This window comes from Vidua chalybeata, chromosome 18, assembly GCF_026979565.1.
Source record: "Vidua chalybeata isolate OUT-0048 chromosome 18, bVidCha1 merged haplotype, whole genome shotgun sequence".
NCBI lineage: Eukaryota > Metazoa > Chordata > Aves > Passeriformes > Viduidae > Vidua > Vidua chalybeata.
This window is the reverse complement of record NC_071547.1, coordinates 4,446,897-4,467,897: the sequence shown is the minus strand read 5'-3', so window position 1 is coordinate 4,467,897 and position 21,001 is coordinate 4,446,897. Positions and strand designations below refer to the sequence as shown.

Here is a 21,001-nt window from a genome sequence, read left to right as displayed (position 1 = left end):
AAATGGCTGCTGGTCAGCCTGGACACGGGACCGGGACTTGTGTGGCCACCGTGGCACCGGGACCCGCCCCAGCACCAGGCGGGCACCCGGTGTCGGCGGATGGATTCCTCCTGGAAAGCACCAGAAGGTCAGTGGGAGCTGGGGATGGACTGGCACTTCCAGCAGCTCCTCCAAGCAGCTTGTGCCGGCCGGTTCAGCTCCTGCTCCCCGGAGTGGCCCCAGCGGGGTGTCCTTGTCATCGTGGTGATGCTGCTTCGTCAGGGCTAACGAGCTGCTGTGGCAGCGGAAGCACCCGGGGGAAGGCGGGAGGCGAGCGTGCAGCTCCCCCTCCTTTATTTTCCTGGGAAAGACCTTCGGAAAGCCAACCCCGAGCCCATAAAATAAATAAAATAAATTCCTGCAACTTTAACAATCATTGTGTTGGATTTGGGAGATGTTATTCCTCGTGACAGACAAGGGCAATTATCTGCTATCCGCCAGCAGTTTTAGCCTAATTTCATTACTGCTGTGCAATTCTTCCCGAGCCGCCAGTCTATCACTGTCTCCCAGAAAGGATTAGCCGGCACTTTCTTCATCTTCAAATGAATTTTAGCTGTCATGCCCTTGATGAATAGAAGAGGGAGGACGGTGAACCCACGCCGGTGAGCAGCAGCCTGGCTGTGCCACGGCGCCAGCACCGGGACCGAGCCAGAGCATCACCGGAGCTGCCTGGCTGTGCCCTGGGATTTCCTGCCATGCAGGATGAATCGGCCATGGAGTTTTCTTGGAGAGCACCCTGGAAGTGGGCAGGGTTTGAAGGTGATGCCCGGCATCCAGGAGGGATTAAAATGACAGGATCTGTAATACAAGGAAATAATGAACACACCATCCTTCCCCCTCGCCAGGAGATGCTTATCTGTCAGCTCAGGCCACTGAGGGATAGAGAAAAGCAATTTCAACTTCAGAGCTGAAACTGCAGAGGATGTTGCAGGGAGAATGTCCAGGAGACGCTGTCCCAGGAGGTTCCACCACAGTCCTGGAGCTGATGGGAGAATTGAGGCTTCATTTTCCTGGACAAGCTGGAATAAGGCACACGGATCCCAGCTCAATGTGTGCCGGGATGCCTCGTCCCCGTGGCCTCAAGCTGTGCCAGGGGAGGGTCAGGAGGACATCAGGAGGAATTTCCTCATGGAAAAGGTGGTCAGGCCTTAGCAGGGGCTGCCCAGCGAGGTTTGGAGTCCCCATCCCCGGGGAAGTGGCCTGGATGTGGCACTCAATGCTCTGGGCTGGTGACAAAGTGGGGATCGGGCACAGCTTGGACTCCACGCTCTTGGAGGTCTTTCCCAAGCTGAATGATCCTGGGATTCTGTGAAATAACAGAGCCCACCAGCAAGGAGAGCCCAGCTGCCCTCAGGACACCCAGAGGGGTGCAGAGCCCACCCCGGGTCCCCCCAGGACGTCACCTTGCGTAAATGGAAGCTCCGGAGCCGAGGGGCTGGCACTGCCCCAGGGCTCCGTTATTTTTGTAAACGTTCATTCCCACCCGGCACAGCATCCTGGCAGAATATTTTAGCACCTTTAATGCAATTTCCTTCTCCCTCTGAAATATCATTTTAATAGAACCCAGCCACACCGTGTACCTGCTCCCTAATAAACCTCTGCGACTTTAATGAACTAAATAGCAAATTACTTTTTTATTCAAGAATGAAATTTCATCATATTCATAATTCATATTTTATTTCAGACATCTGCTGCTGATTACATTACATTTAACTAAAATTAGATGATGCTCAGAATGTAATTAAGCCCCTGCCAAATTCTCTGGCCCACCAATACCAGCCTCGCTCAGCGGGGGCCGCTTGGAACCTAATATGTAATTAGGAGCTATTTTCTAGCTGTTTTTAAAGTCTGAAAATTAGCTGCCTTTATTAATCACACAGACAAATATAAAGCAGAGCCAACGCTTGCTGAAATTTCTAAAAAGGATTTTTTTTTAATTATACACCACATAGCGCTGAGACTCATTTTGAATGTTGATTTGTTGTGCACTGACATTTTGACAACTAGTTCTCAATTTGTCTGTCGTAGTTAGGCAACAACAAAGCAGACGGTAATACTTAACTTTCAAAACCTTCAGCGCACTGGGAGGGGAGAGGGATGGGGGGGGACAGGGGGGACGGGCTCCCCATGAGCCCAGGGAATGGGGGAGCCCCAGAATCCCTGGGGATGGGAAGCAGAGGAGACAAGGGAGGTGCCAGATGCAGAAATCGCCCTTAAAATGGCTCGGGGGATGTCCCTACTCGCCCCGGGGGACCCGCACACCTCCCAAACCCTCCAAGTGTGTCCGAGGACATGGCACTGGCCCAGCAGGGGGTCCCAGTGTCACCTCCTGTCCCCAGGAGGGACCCCTGGAGCAGCGGGAGCCCCGGGGGTGTGAGCGGCCCCCCAGCCCCGCGGGACTGCGCGCTGACATTTCCTCTCTCTCGCTGACCCTGTTCCTGCTCTCTCCGCGATCTCCAATAATGTCACTGCCTCCTCAGCATCTACTCAGCGGAGCAGAAAGAAGGCACTGCTGACACCGAGTGCAAACAAACAATAATACCATCTGTGCCTGCCAGGGCCGGGCGGGGAGCGCCGGGGTCCGGCTCAGGGGAGGATGTGCCGAGGGAGGCCAGGAGCCCTCCGGGGCACCGGGACATTCCCCAGGGATGGGGGGAGACACCCCGGCAGCGATGCTGCCCCGGGCACTGGCTGTGAAGGACAAGGAAGATTTAAAAGGTATTTTTATTCAAAGTGTTTCTCTTTTTGTTGTCACTAAACACCGGTGGCCCCCCAGCTCTCACAGCACCCCCACGCTCTGCAATTCCTCAATCCCTCCTTCAGGCTGGAGCACAGCCTCCGCTCCCCGTCCCTGTGCTGGCTATTAGAGGCAAAGCCAGGCTCGTTAGTCTTGCTACAGAGCTCGTAATGTGAAAAATGAAGCTCAAGAAAAATTAGCCAAATTACCAGGCTAATCCTTCAGCAGCAATCGCTGCCCTGCTGCACATCCGTCCCGCGGGGTGCCTGGGAGAGGAGGGGCTGATCCCTGGGGAGAACACGCTCCACAGGCTTCAGTTTTGCTTCCAAAGCAGCAAAACACAAGAGAGACAGAGCTGTGCCTCCTTCTGCCCCGCTCCGTGTCCCGTGGGGCAGCAGTCCCACGGCAGCAGCTGCTCCTGCTGCCCCGGGCCGAGGAGGGGCAGGGATGGTTTCCGTGTGCCCCAGGGCTCAGGAGTCACGGTGAACTCGGTGTGAGTGCAGGGGTGATTCCCGTGTGGAAGGTGGGGTCAGGAACATTCCAGCCACCCCTCGGGCTATCCCCGGTGTAGCAATGCCCCTGCGGAGCGTTTGATGGAGCTGGTGAAGGAGGAGTTTGGAAAGGACGGAATGGGCACTCCCCTGCTCACAGATGGATGTGAAATCTGTGCTCACTCCAGACTGGGACTGGCTCCAGCTGCTGACTTCGGCAGATCTGGTCCCTGTGGCACAGGGAAGGCAGATCCCAGCAGTGCCTGTGTCACCCTGGACCCCTCCCACAGACCCCAGTACGGGTCACCCTCCTGCCACGACACTGCCACCACCCTCCCTGCCCCGGAATGTCACCACTTCCACTCTGCCACAGAGCAGAGCACGATGAGCACTCAGGCTGGACATCAGGAGGAATTTCCTCATGGAAAGCGTGGTCAGGCCTTGGCAGGGGCTGCCCAGGGATGTTTGGAGTCCCCATCCCTGTAGGTGTCCAAGGAACGCCTGGATGTGACACTCAGTGCTCTGGGTTGGGTGGGAAAGTGGGGATTGGTCATAGGTTGGACGTGATGACCTTAGAAAGCTTTCCCAAGCTGAATGATCCTGGGATTCTGTGAATTTTCCCTCAGTTCTAGTCCCCAGCCTTCAGAGCCAACAAGGCTCAGCCCCAGACATGCTGTTTTGAAGGAAAGTTCCCTGTGCTGGATCTGGCATCTCTTTGTGCCAACATCACAAAGTCGACACATGTAAGTGGTTAAAGTCAACACGCTCCCAGATCCTCACATTGATTACACTGTATTAGAAAATGGTAAATTATTTATCAGCCTTTCTGACTTGTGATTAGTGTAAAGCAGCTCTCAGATGCAAATTGGAATTGTAATTAGACATGTAGAAAGGCAGCATCTGAGACCTGCTTTCCTGAAGCAGTGTAAGGTGCTTTTTTCCTTTTGTATCCAGAATAATTATCAAAGAACACTTTGCACATAAAAAACCCATGGATTTATTAAAACCAGAGACAGTTTTACATGGGATCAGGGAACTAAAGCTGGTCACCATGATGCTGGGAGTTTAGAGCTAGAACATCTCAGCTTCTCACACTTGATTTTTTTTATCCCTGGGCTGGAAGGGGAAGGCAAATTCCCCACCTCTGCCAATTCATTACTCAGCTTTGAGTGAAGCGATTCTTGAACACAGCTACACTTAAAAACCCACTTAAAAACCCACCTCAGACAAACAGAGTGATGATAAAACCCCCTTGGCAGGTACAGCAGAGATCACAGTCCCTCAGAGTCAGCTTATGACTCCCAGAGATTCTGGCCTCAGCCACTTCCCCTTCGTTCTGTGGCACAGCTCATTAAAATTTCAGGAGTAAAAAATGCATTTACATTTCTGTAATAAGTCTAAATGCATTTAGGTTTTAGAGTTTGTCAACTGCAACTTATGGTGAGCTTTTGAGGACGTGGTTTGGGTTTCTTTCCCCTACTTAATTACACCAAAGTAAACCAAACACCAGGCAGGGTCAGGGCCATGCTGATTCAAGACTGAAGTGTGAGAGAAAAGCTTTTACAAGGAGGAATTTTAAGCCTGCCCTTGGCCTGGAGCTGCCCTCCATGAAGGTGCTGTTTGAATCAGACCTTGAACACGTGAATAAAAACCAGAGCCTGACTACAGGACTCCGCTTATCAGCCCAGGCAGAGATTATGGAAAGGAGTGAAAATCCGTAATTTCACTAAAATTGCAATTTATCTTGCATCTTAATTACCCAACACTTAATTAATAGCAGGGAAGAGCTCTATTAAAGGTTTGCTCTTCACTAGGAATGTAGTCCAGAAGAAACAGAGACATGAGCATCAAGCCCTGAGCTGCCAAAGATGCTCTTCACCCAAAAACATCAAAGCACCGTGCACATCCACCTTGCCAGCTCCCACAGGACAGCAGGGATGAGGGAAGAGACACCACATGCATCTGAAGCAGCAAAGTGTCGTTATCCACCCTGGAATCCAGCCAAGCCCCTCTTCTCCTGCCCCTTGGGATCAGCACAGCAGTTGAGGAAGGAAATTCAAACCAGGATTTTCGAGAGCCTTGGTCAAACACCACTGGGTGGGTGCTCCCAGGTCCCCATTGCAGCCCCAAATCCCAGTGACACCATGCCCCAAACTGGCTCCATGCCCACGTCTGGAGGCCCTCAGCCACACAGGAGAGGGGAAAGAAGTTTCCAGGCATCTGGGCACACAAAGCTCCGAGGACGTGGTGCCAAGAGCTCAGGCCTGCCAGAGGCAGCAGCTCAGCTCTGGGCGAGCGCGTGCAGCACTTGGGCACTCAGAGAGGAGCAGGAGTGCAGGGTCACCCCCGGGGCCCCAATCTTGGTCTCCCAGCATTCAAATCCACAGGCACACAAGTCTTGCTTGGCTGCTTCCACGGCCAGCGGGGAGGTGTCTGCCAAGAGCAAGGCAAGAGCAGCCAGAGAGTCAGTTCAACCACTGCAGGGAGAGGGAAAGGGCCATGGCTCCTCCAAACACAGCCCCTGGCACAGGGCCAGCACCCTCAGGGGCTGACACACATAAATGAACACTCTGAATCAGCCCTGGATCACACACTGCAACCCACAGTGCCAGGCAGTGCTGGGACACATCCCACCCATCCCTCCAGAGGCAGACCAGGGCTGGCAGTGATTCCTCTGCTCCCAGACCTGCCCCCCTCCCCAGAGCTGTGAGGAAGAGGGAGATGCCCAAGGGGCTGTACTGACCTGGTGGCAGCAGGGTGATGCCACAGCCACCCCCACCAGCCCCGGTCAGTTTGCTGTGCAGGCTGTGGGACGCTGTCACCTGGCACAGCCTGTCCAGGGAGGGGTGGCCCACTCCAAGCACATTTAAGTGGTGCTGGTTTATGTCAAAGAATTCCTAAAAGCAACCACAAAGAGAGAAGATGAGCACACAAGGAGACAGAGGCTCTTTACAGCAGTGGCAGCTCTGCCTTCCAAGCCACCCCTTCACAACCACCTCATTTCTGCAGAAATTTGGCCACCAGCACCAAGGAGCAAGGTCAGGCCAGAGTCTGAGCTCTGAGCTGCTCATGTGACCCTGACCCCATCAAAACTTGCACAGTGACAGGAGTACAGCAGCTCCTGCACCTTTCAAGAAAATCCTGATCACTGCAAGCTGCCATCAGGAATTTTTTCCAGAGCTCTCCAATGCCTCCTGACTGCTTCTCCTCTGCCCTGTCACTCGAGTGCTGAGCAGGAGGCTGTGCAAGGCCCCTCGCCGGCCGTGGGAAGGGCACCGAGCCAGCAGCTCTCATTCCTGGCTGTCACCCTGCCCTGCTCTGCAATCCATCCAGCAAAGCCAAATCCAGGGACACGGCTGAGGCATCACTGGAGAGGTGACACACAGGGACGTCCCTTTGTTTGCTCTGTGCTGCACTTCTCCCTCCTCATGGGCAGGGCCCGGGCTGGGAGCCAAGGAGCCTCTCGGCAGCACCACGTTGGGAATCTGGCACCCAGCTCGAGTGGGGTTGAGAGGGTCCTTCCCTCTGGGAGCAGCACAGCCCACCCTCCTGGCAGAGCTGTAGGAACATCCCTGCCATGCCTCCCAGCCAGCCAGACCTGCTACTCCTGGAGAAAGCTGCCCCAGCAGCAAGGTCCCAACAGCCCAAGGGATGGACAACACCACACAGAAGTGGAAGTTACAGCTTCTCCCTTCCCAGCAGGGCAGGTGAGGAATTCAGGAGCAGAGGGAAGGGCTTGGCCTGTGCTTGGAGCAAGTCTGGAGCAGGGCCAGGAGCAGACACCGGCTCCCTGAGCACCACAGGACCCTCCCAGCCCTGTGCTCCCTCCCCCAGCAAGCAGCACTGAGCTCTTCCCTGCCTGCAGTTCCCAGTGAGCCAGGAGGGGCTCTGTGCACAGGGAGCAGCAGGGCAGGTGTCAGCCACATCCCCCTCCCTCAGCTCCCCCCAGGAATCCTGCCAACACCACACAGGAGGGGACACTGCAGAAAGAATTCCTCACCCCTCTCCAGAGCATTTCTGCCCAGTGTTTAAGGAACTGTGGGAAGAGCAAGGAGTGGGTGGCAGGCAGAGCTCAGCCACCACCCACTCCAGGCTGGGGAGGACACACGTCCATCCAGAGGCTCTTTATATGCCTGAGTGAGGGCACAGCACTGCCTGTGATGATCCAAGACACCTGTCATCTCCTGATCCAAAATCTGCCAGGAATCCAATGACAGCTTATGACACACTAGACTAGTTCCATGGTTCAAATACAGCGCTGGCCAGAGCTGCACATTTCAGAAACAGCCCAAAAGATGTATTTATGTATCTATGTGCTGCATCTAATCAGCTGGGCCTCTGTGGGCTCTTCAAGCACAAGACAAAACAACAAGATTCAAGACAGGAACCTGCTCACTGCAGTGCTGCTTCCCGGGTGTGGGACACAAGGATGCTTTGGCATTTTCCATGTGAGGATCTCAAAGCACAACTCAAATTATCCCCTCTCTTCCCTGTCCCCTGACACTTCTGACAGCCTGAGGATGTGGAATGAAGATGAGGAGCTGTGTGAAGCTGTGCTGTGAACAGACTGCAGACCTCCCTCAGCTGATGGCAGCTCAGCCCACCCTGGGGGGTCCAGAATCCCACCACCCCCTGGTGCCAAGGGAGCAGGACTGTGCTATGAATCCCATGGGAGCAACCCAGAGCAAGAGCAAGGACAAGCAGAGGTCCTCATGAGAGCCAAGGGGAAGCATCCAGATGCCAACAAGGACTGGTACCAAATGGTTCCTGAGTGTCCAAGCTGGCTCCCAGGGCCAGGCCAGGTTTGCCTCAGCTGGGACACGGCCACACATCCCTCCCCCACGGTGCTGTGGAGCAGCATTACAGCACTCTCAGCACTTCTTCCACTCGGAAGCCTGTTCCTCCCCCCTCCCCAGCCTCTGCTCTTTGAGCAAAGCCAAGACAAACAGATCTTTGTGTGCACCTCGTGCATCAATGTCAGGTCAGCTCTGGGCACAGCTCTGTCTGTGGCTCTCCGGAGCCAGGATGAGCGTGGAGCACCAGGAGCTGGCTGGGAACCAGTCAGTCCATCACAAACCAGTGGCTCTGGGCTCTCCTCGCTCCAGCCCTGGCAGTGACAGAGCAGTTGCTTCACAGGCAGCGACTGCCAGAGCCGTGGCACTCAATGCAAGAGAAACAAACCCTCCAGAGCCACAGGTCCCCAGAGCCCCAGGCCTGCCCCTCCCTCCCTGCACACAGCTGGGAAGAGGCACCAGCAGCAGCTTCTGTCTCCAGGCTCCAGGAAGGGCATTAAAAGCAGCACACCGGGACCACGGTTTCACTTGAAGCTGAACATTTCCTGCTATCATTTTTTTTTCCTCAGATCTAATGTTCTTTAAATGACATTTTGATGTTCAACAGTAACAGTGGCTAAAAATACTGGTGAGCAAGCCCCTTACCTCCAGCACAGGGTAATGCTCTGGTGATGGATTTGCAGGCATCGCTTCCAGAACACTTTGGCACTCCTGAGAAATGGCATCAATGGAGTCCAGCACTGGGTTCATTATGGCAGGGAACTGGAAAGGGGGAAGGAGGGATGTCAGGTGCCTGCTTGCTTCTCTTCCAATGCCACTGGGAGGAAACTGGTCCCAGTCTCTTTGAGCTGGGCAATTCCTCACTCATTCCCAGAGCAGGGCAACGGTAACCTGCTCCTGGCTGCAGAAAAGGGAGGAAGAGAAGGAAACAGGCCAGAGGAAGGAACTGCTCTTTTCATGATTGCAAATTGGTGATTTTAACTCCTGTTAAACTGGAGGAAGGGAGGAGATGAGCTGAAACCCCATTCCCAAGCAGTTGGGAGATAGGAATATAGTGGCTACAGGAGAGATGTCCCAAAAGATCCCTGTGGGACCTGCAGTCCCACATGAGGGGAGTCCCTGCATGAGGGTTTCCTCACAGAGGTTATCCCCCACATCTCCATCCCACAACCACCTGCACCTTCAGGATCTTCTCCTTTACACCAGCCACCAGGATCTTGGTGCTCCGAGGGACTTTTGTGTTGGTCAGCAAGATCCTCAGTGTGGGCACCCTGAAAGCAACAGGAGACAGAGAATCCCAGAGCGCTTTGGATGGGAAGGGACCTTAAAGCTCATCTCATTCCAACTCTCTGCCACGGGCAGGGAACATCTCCTGGCCTCTTTCCTTCACACTCCCCAAGGCTACAGCTTATTCTGCCTCAAAAGGCCTCTTTGAGCAGGATAAGGAGTCCCATTCATTTTACAGGACTTCAGCAGGTGTTTCAGTGCTGGCTGGGTTCAGGCTTGTTCCTCCTGCATACAAGGAACAACTGTACCAGAGCTATAAATAGGACTGTAATGTATTTACTAAAATCCATGTTTTTCAAGCAAATTTTTTCCTTTGAAATACTCTCTACAAGAGTAGCCAGTAGTGGCCATTAACTGCTAATAGAGCAATTTCATGCACTGTGAAAGATTTTAATGGAGTCAGATTATACTTCTCTGGCAGGAGGCAGAGGGAACACACAGGACCCAGATTTCTCTCTGCCAATGGGTTTTCCCACCACCAGGTAAGCACAAAGTTCCCCCTCCCCACAATGTCATTTGCTGCCAGGAGCAGATCCATTCCTGCTGCCCATAATGCCATGAAATTAATATTGATCCTTTGTGCTGTGTTCATCTAATGTCAGATAATGACCAAATGTTTTATTGTACCCATCCACCCCAACAACTGAGGCTGCCCACACCCAAAATGGGGCTGCAGAACCCTTCCCACACTCCAGCCATCTCCCATCATCCTCATACCCTCCAACACCCACCCAGAGCCTCTCTGACATGTTCCACCCACCGTGTGTGAGGGTTATTTTTAAACTCCAATATTACCTCTTTAATGGTGTGATTTTTCCTGCTTGGTATCTCAGGGCTCCACCTAAAGTAGAATACATGTATTGTCTCAGTACAGAGAGAGCTAAGAGATAACACAGAAGGTCTTTCATCTTCAGAACCTCACCCAGAGCCTGTGACAGTAATTGCAAGAAACACCAGCTAAATGAACCATGTTCTCCAGCAGCACGGCCCTGCCTCACCCTGCTGCCTTAATGAGAGGGTCTGGCTGGATGTGCTCAACCCAAGGCCTTTCCCTTTGCTCTCCTCTCCTCCAGGATCACATCAAATAATTTTTGAAAAGGTAAAGAGTTTGGCCAGCGTGAAACCTCTCCTGAGAAAACAGAATCCAGCAGTGATTCCCTGTGGCAGAGCCAAGCACATGGGATTCCATGGACTGAACGTGTGCACTGGTGTCAGCAGCCATCCTGCAGCACGGAATTTCATTGTCCAGAAGGAATGTCTCACTTGGCTCCTACCCTCACAGAGGCACTGTGATTAGGTCTCATTAGAAAGATTATTAACAGTCTCCAAGGACACTTTCAAAACACTGGGAAGTCTCTGCTAATTGAAACTAAATGACAGCTGTCCAACTGCATTTTCCCCTGCATTATCCCTGGGACAGGATTAGGTTGCTTTGTTCACTGCAGAATGTTTAAATATCAGTTATTTGCAGTGAGGTCTCTGCCCCGTGGCACCTGCCTGGGAGGACAGAGCTCTGGTGTTCCTGCAGCCCGTTCCCAACATTCCAGCTGGCTCCAGGCCCAGCTCACAGATGGGGCAAACTGAGTCAGGGGAAGGATTCCCTGTACTCAGGCCAAAACAGGGAGCTGAATTTGGGAGTTTCTGCCCAAGAAGCAGCAAACACACCTACCCCAGGTGCCAACAGCATTGTCCACACCCGATGGATTGCCATGGATCACCCGCTCCCCTTGGAAGGCCCAGCTGTTAATCAGTGTCAGTTCTTCTTCTGTCCACCTGGAAGGCAAGGAAGTAACTCCAACACAAACCACTCCAAACCAGTGGATGGGGAGGGTTCAGGGGCAAGATCCCAGCCCTGGCCTGTTGTAGATCAGATTTAATGGAATTCAAGTCCAGACTCATCCCCACCTCACCAAACAGGGTGTGTTACCACACACTGGAAAGGCTGAGGGAGTTGGGATTGTTCAGCCTGGAGAGGAGAAGCTTTGGGGCCACCTAATTCCAGCGCCTGAAGGGACTACAAGAAAGATGGAGAGAGGCTCTTTACAAGGGCCTGGAATGACAGGACAATGGGGAATGGCTTTAAGTTGACAGAGATCAACAGATTTAGATTGGATACTAGGGAAAAATTCTTCCCTGTGAGGGTGGTGGGGCCCTGGTTGGGCAGGGACATCTTCCACTATCCCAGGTTGCTCCAAGCCACGTCCAACCTGGCCTTGGACACTTCCAGGGATGGGGCAGCCCCAGTTTCTCTGGGCAGCCTGTGCCAGAGCCTCACCACTCTCACAGGGAGGAATTCCCAGTATCCCATCTAAGCCTGCTCTCAGTCTGAGCACAAAAACACACCTCTGACCCTCCCTGCACACCACAAGTCCATTCAACAGGTATTCCATGCTGAGGCAGCGGCACAAATCCACATTTTGGGAAAGCCTCGCAGCATCTTGCAAGGCAAGCAGAAATTCCAAGAGCAACCTGCCATTCAGAAACCATTCCCCTTCACTCCTGCTTCCCTGGGCCTTGGCTGAATGTCCTTATCCATGTCCACACACATTGCATTCCACCTGCCAGGATTTAATCTGGGAGCACTCAGCAAACAGCTCACACCAGCAGCCTCAGGAACAGGAGTAAACCACTTGTTTTTAATCCTCTTTGAGAGCCTGCGATTCCTCCCGACACAGGAGCCTTTCTATCCTGCTGTTCTTTTCTTGCAAAAAAAAAAAAAAAGCAAAACCCTTCTGAAGTCTGACACCCCCAGCTCTCTGCATGCCAGCTGGAAGGCAGGAATTATGCTGGATCCATGCTGAAGCCACAGAGGGTGAGCAGGGAATGAAGACATCCTCGCTGCACCACTCAGAGCTGCCCTTTTATTTCCCAATTTGGGAGATTTGCACAAGCACAGGGGACAAAGTGCTCCCAACAAGAACCTGTTTCTGGGTCAGGCTGCAAATTCTGGTTCAGAAGCAGAACACAGAACCACCCCCCCCTTGCTGTCTCACTCTCAGCCCCACACAAAATCCCACACAATAGAGGTTCTGCCCCTCCAGCTTTGATTTTTAACAGCTTCAAACAGAGCTCCCTCTCACAGGGGCACAGCACTCCAGGCTTCCAAAGGGGAGCTCCAAGGGCAGAAGGAAAGAAACTCTCTTTCATCAGGTACTGATAAAAGGGAAAGACAGGCAGGAGATCAGGAGGAAATGTAGCACATGCAGAAAAGAATTCATGGGAAATGCAAAAAAAAAAAAAAAAAAAAAAACCCAGAAAGGATCCTCGAGGACTCAAAGCAAAACCTGGAAGATGCTCAGAGTCAGAGGAAACTGAGTTTGAAAAATTTCAGTGTGTTTTATTTGGTTGAAAAAATAAAGCCTTTCCCCCCCTTTTTAGGTATGTTTATCTGACCCTAAACAAGGGAAACAGGGGGAGTTTTAAAAAGCCTGGGACAGGGCTGGGAACACTGGGTATGGACAGGAGATGGGCTCAGGGTGTCACTTGTGGTGACAGCCAAGAGAGACCAGCAGAGGTGGCAGTGCCAGAATTCGTGCAGGAAAAAGGAAAGGTGGGGCACAGGGAGCAGAGCCATGAATCCCAGGCTGGAGTTCCTTACCTGGCTGTGGATTCTCCCTCCTGCAGTGGGCAGGAGATGGCTCCACACACCATGAGCAGGGCTGCAGCCAGGCACACAGCATAGGCAGCACTGGATCCCAGCCCTGCTCCCGTGGGCAGCTCCGACCACACCACGATATCCACGCTGGGAACATCCCTGGAAAAACAGACACACAGGGACTGACACAAGCACCCTGAATTCCACCTCCAGCCAACATTAAAAAGGCAAAAGAGGCCACTTAGGACTGATCACAGGGAAAGCTGGTTGAGAACTGGAGCATCAGCACATGCATCTGACACACTGGGGCTTCAGGAGGGCTCATTCCTGAATGGAGCAGCCTTGGCCAAGCCACTGTGCTGGAATAAAGCCCTCCTGAGCTGGATCCATGATTGGCACAGCTTGTCAGGCTGCTAGCAGGGGCACTTGGTAACTAAATACCTGAGCAGCACCATAAAGAGCCCCTTCAGAGGTTGTTGCAAACAGGATTGTAAACACATTTTTGAATAAAGTGTAATTGCACAGCCACATCCCACTGGAGCAAGAGGCTGGTGGGGAAGATGGAACATGGACATATCCACGTCCCTTTGCTCCACTGAACACACCTGGCTTGTGTTACAGACTCCAAAATCAAGCCCAGAAGCTTTTCAGGGCTGCTGAGTGACAGCCCCAGTGCCACCCTGAGAGTGCAGGGAAACCACAACCCAGCTGCACATCCCAGTTCCTTATCTTGGATTTCTTGGATGAGAATATGGAATTTGGGCTCTGCTTTGGTTTCTGACACTGCCCTGAGCACCCATCCAGTCACACTGAGATCATTGACAGTGCTGGGCAAGGCTGGGAACTGGAACAGCCCCAAGTTCTCAGAGTTTTAAGCAGATTCAGCCCATAAAAAGATCAGACTCAGTTCAGACAACAAATTCACAGTTTATTTCTGTTTTTCCAGCCTAAGCCAGGATGACAGGAGCTGCCTGCTGGAGGGAGGGGTGTGTGTGTTGTGACTGTGGCATGAACTGCTCTGGTTTCAGCCCTCAGAACTAAGTGAGAGCAGAGACTCCCAGCTCACCTGCCTGAAGCACCCACCCACCACCAAAATTCTGGGGCAGGAGCAGAGCCTTACCCATACTTAGCAGAAATAGCCAGGCACATATACAGGAAGGCAAGAGTAGCAAGACTTTCTGGAGCTGAGGCCTCAGCAGCAATTCCAGCAAACTCCCTCAGTGCATCCAGCTGTTCTACACTGGGGGACTTGGACTCATCAACATCAGCTATGGAAGCAAGCAGGGGAGAGTTTAAACACTTAAAAACCAGGGAATTGTTACACTGAGAGCAGTATTTACAACAAAACATTCTGTTACAGCAGCCAGAATCAGCTGGGGCCAATTTCAGGTTCTACCTGAGGATCTGTGATAAAATAAAAGCAAAATCTCCACCAGGCACTCTGAAATCCCAGGGTTTCCACACTTCCAACTGATTCCCTGCCTACACCTCCCAGTGCATCCATCCATATTCACTATGGAAAATATGGCAAGTCACAAACTCTTCCTTAACTATGTGGATTTTGGAACCGGCATATCCTGGGGCTCCAGGCAGTACAAGGTGCTGCAGAAATTCCCATGAGGGCTGGTGTGGGACAGACAGACAGGCAAACAGGCCCAGGCTGGCTCCTGCCTGTGTCACAGCATTGGCCGAGCCACAACAGCACCAGAACAAGTCCCTGGAACCCAAACCAGGAGGGGACAGGGCCACGCACGGACACCTGAGCATCAGCGGGGTCACAAGGGGAATGTAAGTAACTGAGAGGTGCAGGAACAGGTCAGTGAGCGGGGTCAGAGACAGCGAGGCCCCGAAACACTGCAGGGGGAACAAATCACCCCACGGGGGTCCCTGCAGAGTCACCCCACGGGGGTTCTGCAAGGTCACCTCATGGCGGGGGTCCCAGCACGGTCACCGAACGGTACCGAGAGCCCCTCACTGCCCCGGGGCAGCGCCTCCTTCCCCCGGCCCTTGCCTGCGATCCGCCCCCGCAGGGCCCGGAGGCCGGGGGTGTCCCAGCTCCTCCGGACGCCGACGCCGGGCAGGGAGACGCTCAGCCGGCCCTCAGCGCCGGGCCGCAGGCGGAGAAACGTCCGCAGGTCCAGCGCCACGGCCAGGGCCACCTGCGGGCGGAGAACGGCGGTCAGCGGGGCCGGACAGCCCTTACCGAGCCGGGCAGCCCTCGCTTTGCCCGCCGTGCCCTCACCTTGCCCAGCACCACGGCGTGCTCCCCGTGCAGGATCACCTTCCCCGGCGCCGACACCGCCAGCTCCCGCGCCCACATCGCCGCTGCCTCACGGCCCGCGCCGACTGACAGCCGCGCCCACCAATCGGGGCCGCGCCCTGCCCCGCCTCCCTGCGCTCAGCCAATAGCCGGGCTCCCTGCGAGGGCGGGACTTGCGGGCGGCCAATGGGAAAGGGGCGTTGCGGGGTGGCGCGGCGCTGGGGTGACAGCGTGGGCTGAGGGCGGGACGGCGGCGACGGCGGCCGGGAGGGATGTGGCGGCGGGCGGCGGCGGCGGCGGGACGGGGGCTGCGGGGGCCGCCGGGGCGGCGGTGGCGGAGCGGGGCGGGCAGGTGAGCGTGGGAGGGCCGGGACCCTCTCTCGGCGTCGTTCCGTCCCTCACGGTGTGGTTTTTCCCCTCACGGTGTGTCTTCCCCTCGCAGTGTTCCCCCGCCCCCCCGGTGTCCCCTCACGGTTTGTGCCTCCACAGCCCCGAGCGCGCCGCTCCCGAGCGGGCCCCGAGGATCTACACGAGGACGGGAGACTCAGGTAGAGCCCGGGGGGCCCCGGGGGCCGCGGGCAGAGCGCCCCAGCCGAGCCCTGAGCGCCTCCCGCCTTTCCCAAAGGATTCTCCAGCACCTTCACCGGGGAGCGGCGGCCGAAGGGCGACCGGATCTTCGAGGCCCTCGGAGCCACGGACGAGCTGAGCTCGGCCATCGGGTAAGGACCGGCTGGAAGCATCCAAATCACATGGAAAAGCTTGTTTGTTATGATTTCTTCATTCCCAGCTAACTGCTTTGTTTTTTTTTCACTCTAACCAAGGCTGGCTGGTGAGTTCAGCAGTGAAAAGGGCCACACGTTTGTTGATCAACTTCATAAAGTGAGTATTAAGGATAATCTTCATCCAGTGCTATTAAAACATGGACTCCTTAATTTTAGCCACGTGCTCCCACTGACACACAGGAATTCAATACATTTAGTATTTCAATCTATAAATCTTTAAGACTGCCTTGATTGCTCTCTAAGAGGCAAATTTCTTTAACCAAGAAGGAAGCTGGTAGATCAAATTATTAGTTATGGGCAGACAGATACATCTCTAGGTTTATCCTAAGTCAGATCCACATTGTGAACGTGAGTTTTGTTGTAACAGAGCTCCAGGTTTGAAACTGGGACACAAACCAGCCACGAGGGCACAGCAGTGACACAGGCCCTGCCTGGGCAGCCTGTGAGTTTGGCTGATCAGCTCTGCTGAGCACAGCAATGCAAAAAGCCACGGCTGGGAGCGACAGCAGCTGTGATTTTTGTCCAGGTGCAGTGCATGCTGCAGGATGTGGGCTCCAACCTCGCCACGCCGCTCTCCTCGGCCAGGGAGGCTCACCGGAGTAAGTGCTGCCTTTCCTGGGGTGGCAGGGCTTGGGCACAGCCTGGCGTGGGTGGTGGGATGCTGAGGGATGGATTTGGTTTCTTAGGACTTGCTGATCCAGGAAAGCAAAATCAGAGTATGTGACATTCACATCCCCTGGACAGAGAGACATAATTCTGTCTCAGGAGAAGCACAGAGAGAAGCAGAGAAAACAATCTTTATCTCTGCTCCTTGGTTTTCCTCATGTGGAATGTGGTGTGGAGATTGTTTACCTGAAGTGGTTGCTGGGTTGGATTCTGGTGAAGGTTGGGTTCAATGATCCAGCTGTGGCTCGGGCTCTCAGCAGAGAGTCACGAGTTTGTGAGTTAGTTAGGTAAATAATAAGTAAGTATGTAGAACAGTATAGTATCTCTTTAAATAGTAATATAGTATAGTTTTACTAAAGCTATCCTTCAGCCTTCTGATCTGGAGCCAGGCATCAGCATTTCTTCCCTGAGTCAGGGATCACCACATTTTTTGCTGTAAGAGTTCAGCTTGTTGTCTGAGTCACTTTTTTTTCAGCCGATTCTTCTTTCCCCTCTGTAGAACGGACGTCGTTCAGCGAGAGGCCTGTCCTGGAGCTGGAGCAGTGGATTGACAGTTACTCAGAGCAGCTCCCTCCCCTCAGAGCCTTCATCCTGCCCGTAGGTGCTGCCTGTGCCCCTCACTTCCTTGGGGTAGCCCTGCTCCACTGCTTACCGTGGGAAAACAGCCTGGGAGGCTGCTATTTCCATAGGCAAACTCCAAGAGAAAAGCAGAGACAAGGAGCTGGGAGTTACATTGGCCCACCCTGCTGCACTGGGATGTCCCTCCCTTGCCTGGCCAAGGCACAGGGATCAGTTCCATGTGTGTGGGAGGGGAGGGGGGGCTGTCCCTGCTGGTGCAGACACTGAGTGGTGTTCCCTTGCTGTTCCAGTCTGGAGGCAGGAGCAGTGCTGCTCTCCACTTCTCCCGAGCCGTGTGCCGCAGGGCTGAGAGGTGGTGAGTGCTGTGCTGGGATCACCCTGAGGAAAGGGGATGGGGACACCCCAGAGACAGCAAACCAGGGCTGGGCTGGGCGTGGGGCTCAAGCCAAGCTTTTGTGTGTTTAGTCCAATTCCAGGAGTGCAGGAGGCACAAAGCCAGGTTCTCTTCTTTCTTCTTCTTTCTTCCCCTTAGCTGGGTCATCCAGCCTAAACTTTTTGGGATTTGCAGCCTCATCCAGCCTGGCCTTGGACACTTCCAGGGATGAGGTATCCACAGCTTCTCTGGGCACCCTATGCCAGGGCCTCACTACCCTCACAGGGAAGAATTTCTTCCCAATATCCCATTTAACCCTGCCCTGTGGCAGTGGGAATCCATTCCCTCTGTCCTGTCACTCCAGGCCCTTGTAAATGTCTGTTCAGTGATTCCCACGGATGAGTATCCTGGGAGAAGCAGAGCAGGGGGCTTTCAAGACAGACCCAAACATTTCTGGCATCATTTACCCCTCCCAGATCCCTCTGGGAAACAAAGATCCTTCACTTCTGCAGGACTCAAATTGGGGACCCCAGGAGAGGGGTGGGAAGAGGCTCCAGCTTTTGTGCACTCAGAGGTGGAAAATTAAACACCAGCATTTCCCTTTGCTTTTCCCAGTGTGGTCCCTTTAGTCCAAGCAGGGGAAGCAGATCCAAACGTGGCCAAGTATTTAAACAGGTAAAAAAATAAAATCCCAAACCATTGCCCTGTCCTACTGAAGCATTCCCTTAGTTCTGGGAATAAAACTGGGGGGTTTTGCTTCTCAACAAGCTTCTCTTCTGGAATAAAATCACTGGTTTTCTTGCTTTTCCCTTGCTTTCCAGGCTCAGTGATTATCTCTTTGTCCTGGCACGTTATGCTGCAATGAAGGAAGGGAAGGAAGAGAAAATCTACATAAAACCTGAGCCCTAGTTGGGAGCTGGAATGTTTTTTCCTTGATCATGGAAAACTAAATCCAGTTGACTGTTTTTGTCCATCAAGGGAGGGAGAAAGAACAAGCCTGGACTGGAAATGGGAGCTGCCAAGGATTTCCATGTGAAATAACCAGGACCTTGTTGATAAATCCTGAGAGGAACAGAATCACAGAATATCCTGAGTTGGAAGGGACCCAAACCCTGTTCTGTTCCCTGGGCCTGGCCCACACATCCCATTTGTGGATAGATCTGGAGTCACTGCTTCTCCCAGGTGGGAGTTGAGGCAGGAGAATTCCATAACATTTTGGAGATGCCTTCATTTCCCTGGGCAGCAGCAGGTGCTGTGGGAAGGCTCTGACAGGACTCTGAGGGATGATGAAGGGAAAACAATCAGCTCCTCCTTTGAAGTCACAGTGCTCGTATGGAGCAGCAGCTGGAGGCGTTTGGGAATTGTGTCCACAGCTCTGAAATAATAAATGTGAATTTCCTTGTACCAAAGGACCACAAACTGTCACATTTTAACACTGAGCCCTGTGTGCTTTGCTGCTCCAAGTCCCTTCCAATCCATCAGCTCTGGCTGGAGCTGAGCTGTACAGATTTACAGGAATGCACCAAGAATTCCTTGGCTCTGTCTGGCTCTCGTTGTGCATGTGAGGAATGTCTCTGTGCTGACAATCCAGTGCATCCTCTGCCAGGAACGGGGCTCACAGGATGGAGGGGGTGAAGCAGGAAAGGCCAAATCCCTGGGTCTGTGTGCTGGGGTTGTCTCCATGTGGAGCTGTCCCTTGGAATGGTGGGACCAGCTGCCCTTCCAGCTGCAGGAACAGCTGGAGGAGCAAAGCCCAGGGTTTGGGAGCACCCAGGGCACTGAGGCTGCAGGAAAAGGGGTTGGGGTGAGGAGCAGGGCCCTGCTGGAGCTGGGTGAGAGGGGCAGCACCCCGAGGGTTCCTCCCAGGCTGTCTCTGCTGACCCTGGAACGTTGCTCCACAGAGCCCTCAGCAGAGCAGGCTGGAGAGAGCTGACACCCACATCACACACAGTTCCAGCTTTGCACTCATGTCCAAGCTGCTTCCAGCTTGGAAATACAACTGGGAAGAGCCCATGTGAAGCCTGCTGGTGTAATTTTTTCCCCCTGGGAATGCTGTGGGCTGCGAGGTGATGATTCCCATCTGGGGCTTGTCCTGCTTTTAGTGGGGCAGCTTTTAAATCCATCCTGCCCCTTCTCCTGTACAATTATTTGAGTAGAACTAACCTTAAACTTGTTTTCCAAAGAATCTCTGGCTCTGTGTCCCTTTTTGGCCAGTGAGAATTGCCCAGGAATGAGTGAGGAGTGCCCAGCACTAACAGATCCCGTGTCTCATCACTCACCTGGGTTTGAGGCAGATATTTCATGCCTCTTGTTAATGCACATTTTTCATGGAGTAATTTTCCAAGCCTCAGCCTGGAACACATCCTGGTGACAAATGCTGTGGATTTGGATGGTCCCATCAGCTGCAGTGTCACCTCAGCCATTCCCTCTGCCTGCTCCATCCTGTTTTACGAGAGCTCTGGCTCTGAGACTGAACCTCAGGAATCAAGAGGCTTTTCAAGTTTAATTTAATAAAATCCTTTGCAATATAAATTCTTCATGAATGCTCCATAAATCAGCTTGGGGAGGGATTTATAGTATTTTCCTTTTTTTTTTCCAGCTGGGGGGAAGAAATCTCACTACTGTTTTGGGACCAAAGCTGGCATTGTTTGGATTGCAAGGAGAAATAAATCAAGCTACTACACTTAACATGATGGAGAGATGAAATTTACTGGGGTGCTCCCAGCTGCCCCCTCCCTCTCTACCCACAGCAGTTGTTTCTGGAGGGCTGAGGCAGAGGGAGGTGCTGGGGTGACCCTCACGTGTCACTAAGCAGGGCTTGATTTTAGGAGGGAGTTGAGACAAGGCTGCAGCTCAGCAGGGCTGGGCCAGGGCCAGAACATTCTGTTCTGAGAGTTGTCCCCAAGGTCACAGGACAGCCATGGGCTCTGGAGCTGGGGGGGCTCACCTGGGGAAAAGGAGGCTCAGGGGGACCTTCTGGCTCTGTACAACTCCCTGGCAGGAGGGGACAGCCTGGGGTGGGGGGGGTCAGGCTCTGCTCCCAGGGAACAGGGACAGGAGGAGAGGAAACTGCATCAAACTGTGCCAGGGGAGGGTCAGGTTGGACAGCAGGAGGAATTTCCTCATTGAAAGGGTGGTCAGGGACTGGAAGGGGCTGCCCAGTAAGGTTTGGGGTCCCCATCCCTGGAGGTGTCCAAGGAACGTGTTCCATGTTTTACTCAGTGCTCTGGGCTGGTGACAAGGTGGGGATCAGGCACAGGTTGGACTCGATGGTCTTGGAGGGCTTTTCCAACCTGGATGATCCTGGGATTCTGTGATTCCTCAGGCTCTGGTGCACCCTCCTCTCCAGGCTGGAGCAGAGGCACTGGACCACAAGGTCAGCCAGGCAGCAGCAGCAGT

At 53.6% G+C, this 21,001-nt stretch overlaps 2 protein-coding genes across 8 annotated transcripts; one reads left to right on the top strand and one right to left on the bottom strand.

The window, feature by feature from the left end:
* Positions 1-341: 341 nt before the first annotated feature.
* MVK (mevalonate kinase) lies at positions 342-15,289 on the bottom strand. 3 transcript variants are annotated; one of them, XM_053959681.1, is made up of 10 exons: positions 15,185-15,276; positions 14,954-15,101; positions 14,063-14,210; positions 12,946-13,101; positions 11,017-11,120; positions 10,143-10,188; positions 9,241-9,331; positions 8,706-8,822; positions 6,011-6,164; positions 342-837 (listed from the first exon to the last, which is right to left on the bottom strand). In XM_053959681.1, exons 1-10 carry the CDS (start codon positions 15,260-15,262, stop codon positions 596-598), a joined length of 1,284 nt encoding a protein of 427 aa, XP_053815656.1. In that variant the 5' UTR covers positions 15,263-15,276; the 3' UTR covers positions 342-595. The 3 variants fall into 3 exon arrangements, with proteins under 3 accessions (XP_053815656.1, XP_053815658.1, XP_053815657.1); XM_053959683.1 differs by lacking the exon at positions 342-837 and adding an exon at positions 1,656-5,700 and having other exon boundaries at positions 15,185-15,289; XM_053959682.1 differs by lacking the exon at positions 342-837 and adding an exon at positions 1,656-5,744.
* Positions 15,290-15,474: 185 nt separating this feature from the next.
* MMAB (metabolism of cobalamin associated B) lies at positions 15,475-20,290 on the top strand. Of its 5 annotated transcripts, none has more exons than XM_053959889.1 (10): positions 15,475-15,554; positions 15,692-15,750; positions 15,828-15,921; positions 16,024-16,081; positions 16,352-16,426; positions 16,511-16,583; positions 17,150-17,247; positions 17,520-17,584; positions 18,218-18,277; positions 18,424-20,290. In XM_053959889.1, the coding sequence occupies exons 1-10, from the start codon at positions 15,475-15,477 to the stop codon at positions 18,509-18,511; spliced, it is 750 nt and encodes a 249-aa protein (XP_053815864.1). In that variant the 3' UTR covers positions 18,512-20,290. The 5 variants fall into 5 exon arrangements, with proteins under 5 accessions (XP_053815864.1, XP_053815866.1, XP_053815865.1 ...); XM_053959891.1 differs by lacking the exon at positions 18,424-20,290 and adding an exon at positions 17,762-17,835; XM_053959890.1 differs by lacking the exon at positions 16,352-16,426.
* Positions 20,291-21,001: the final 711 nt, after the last annotated feature.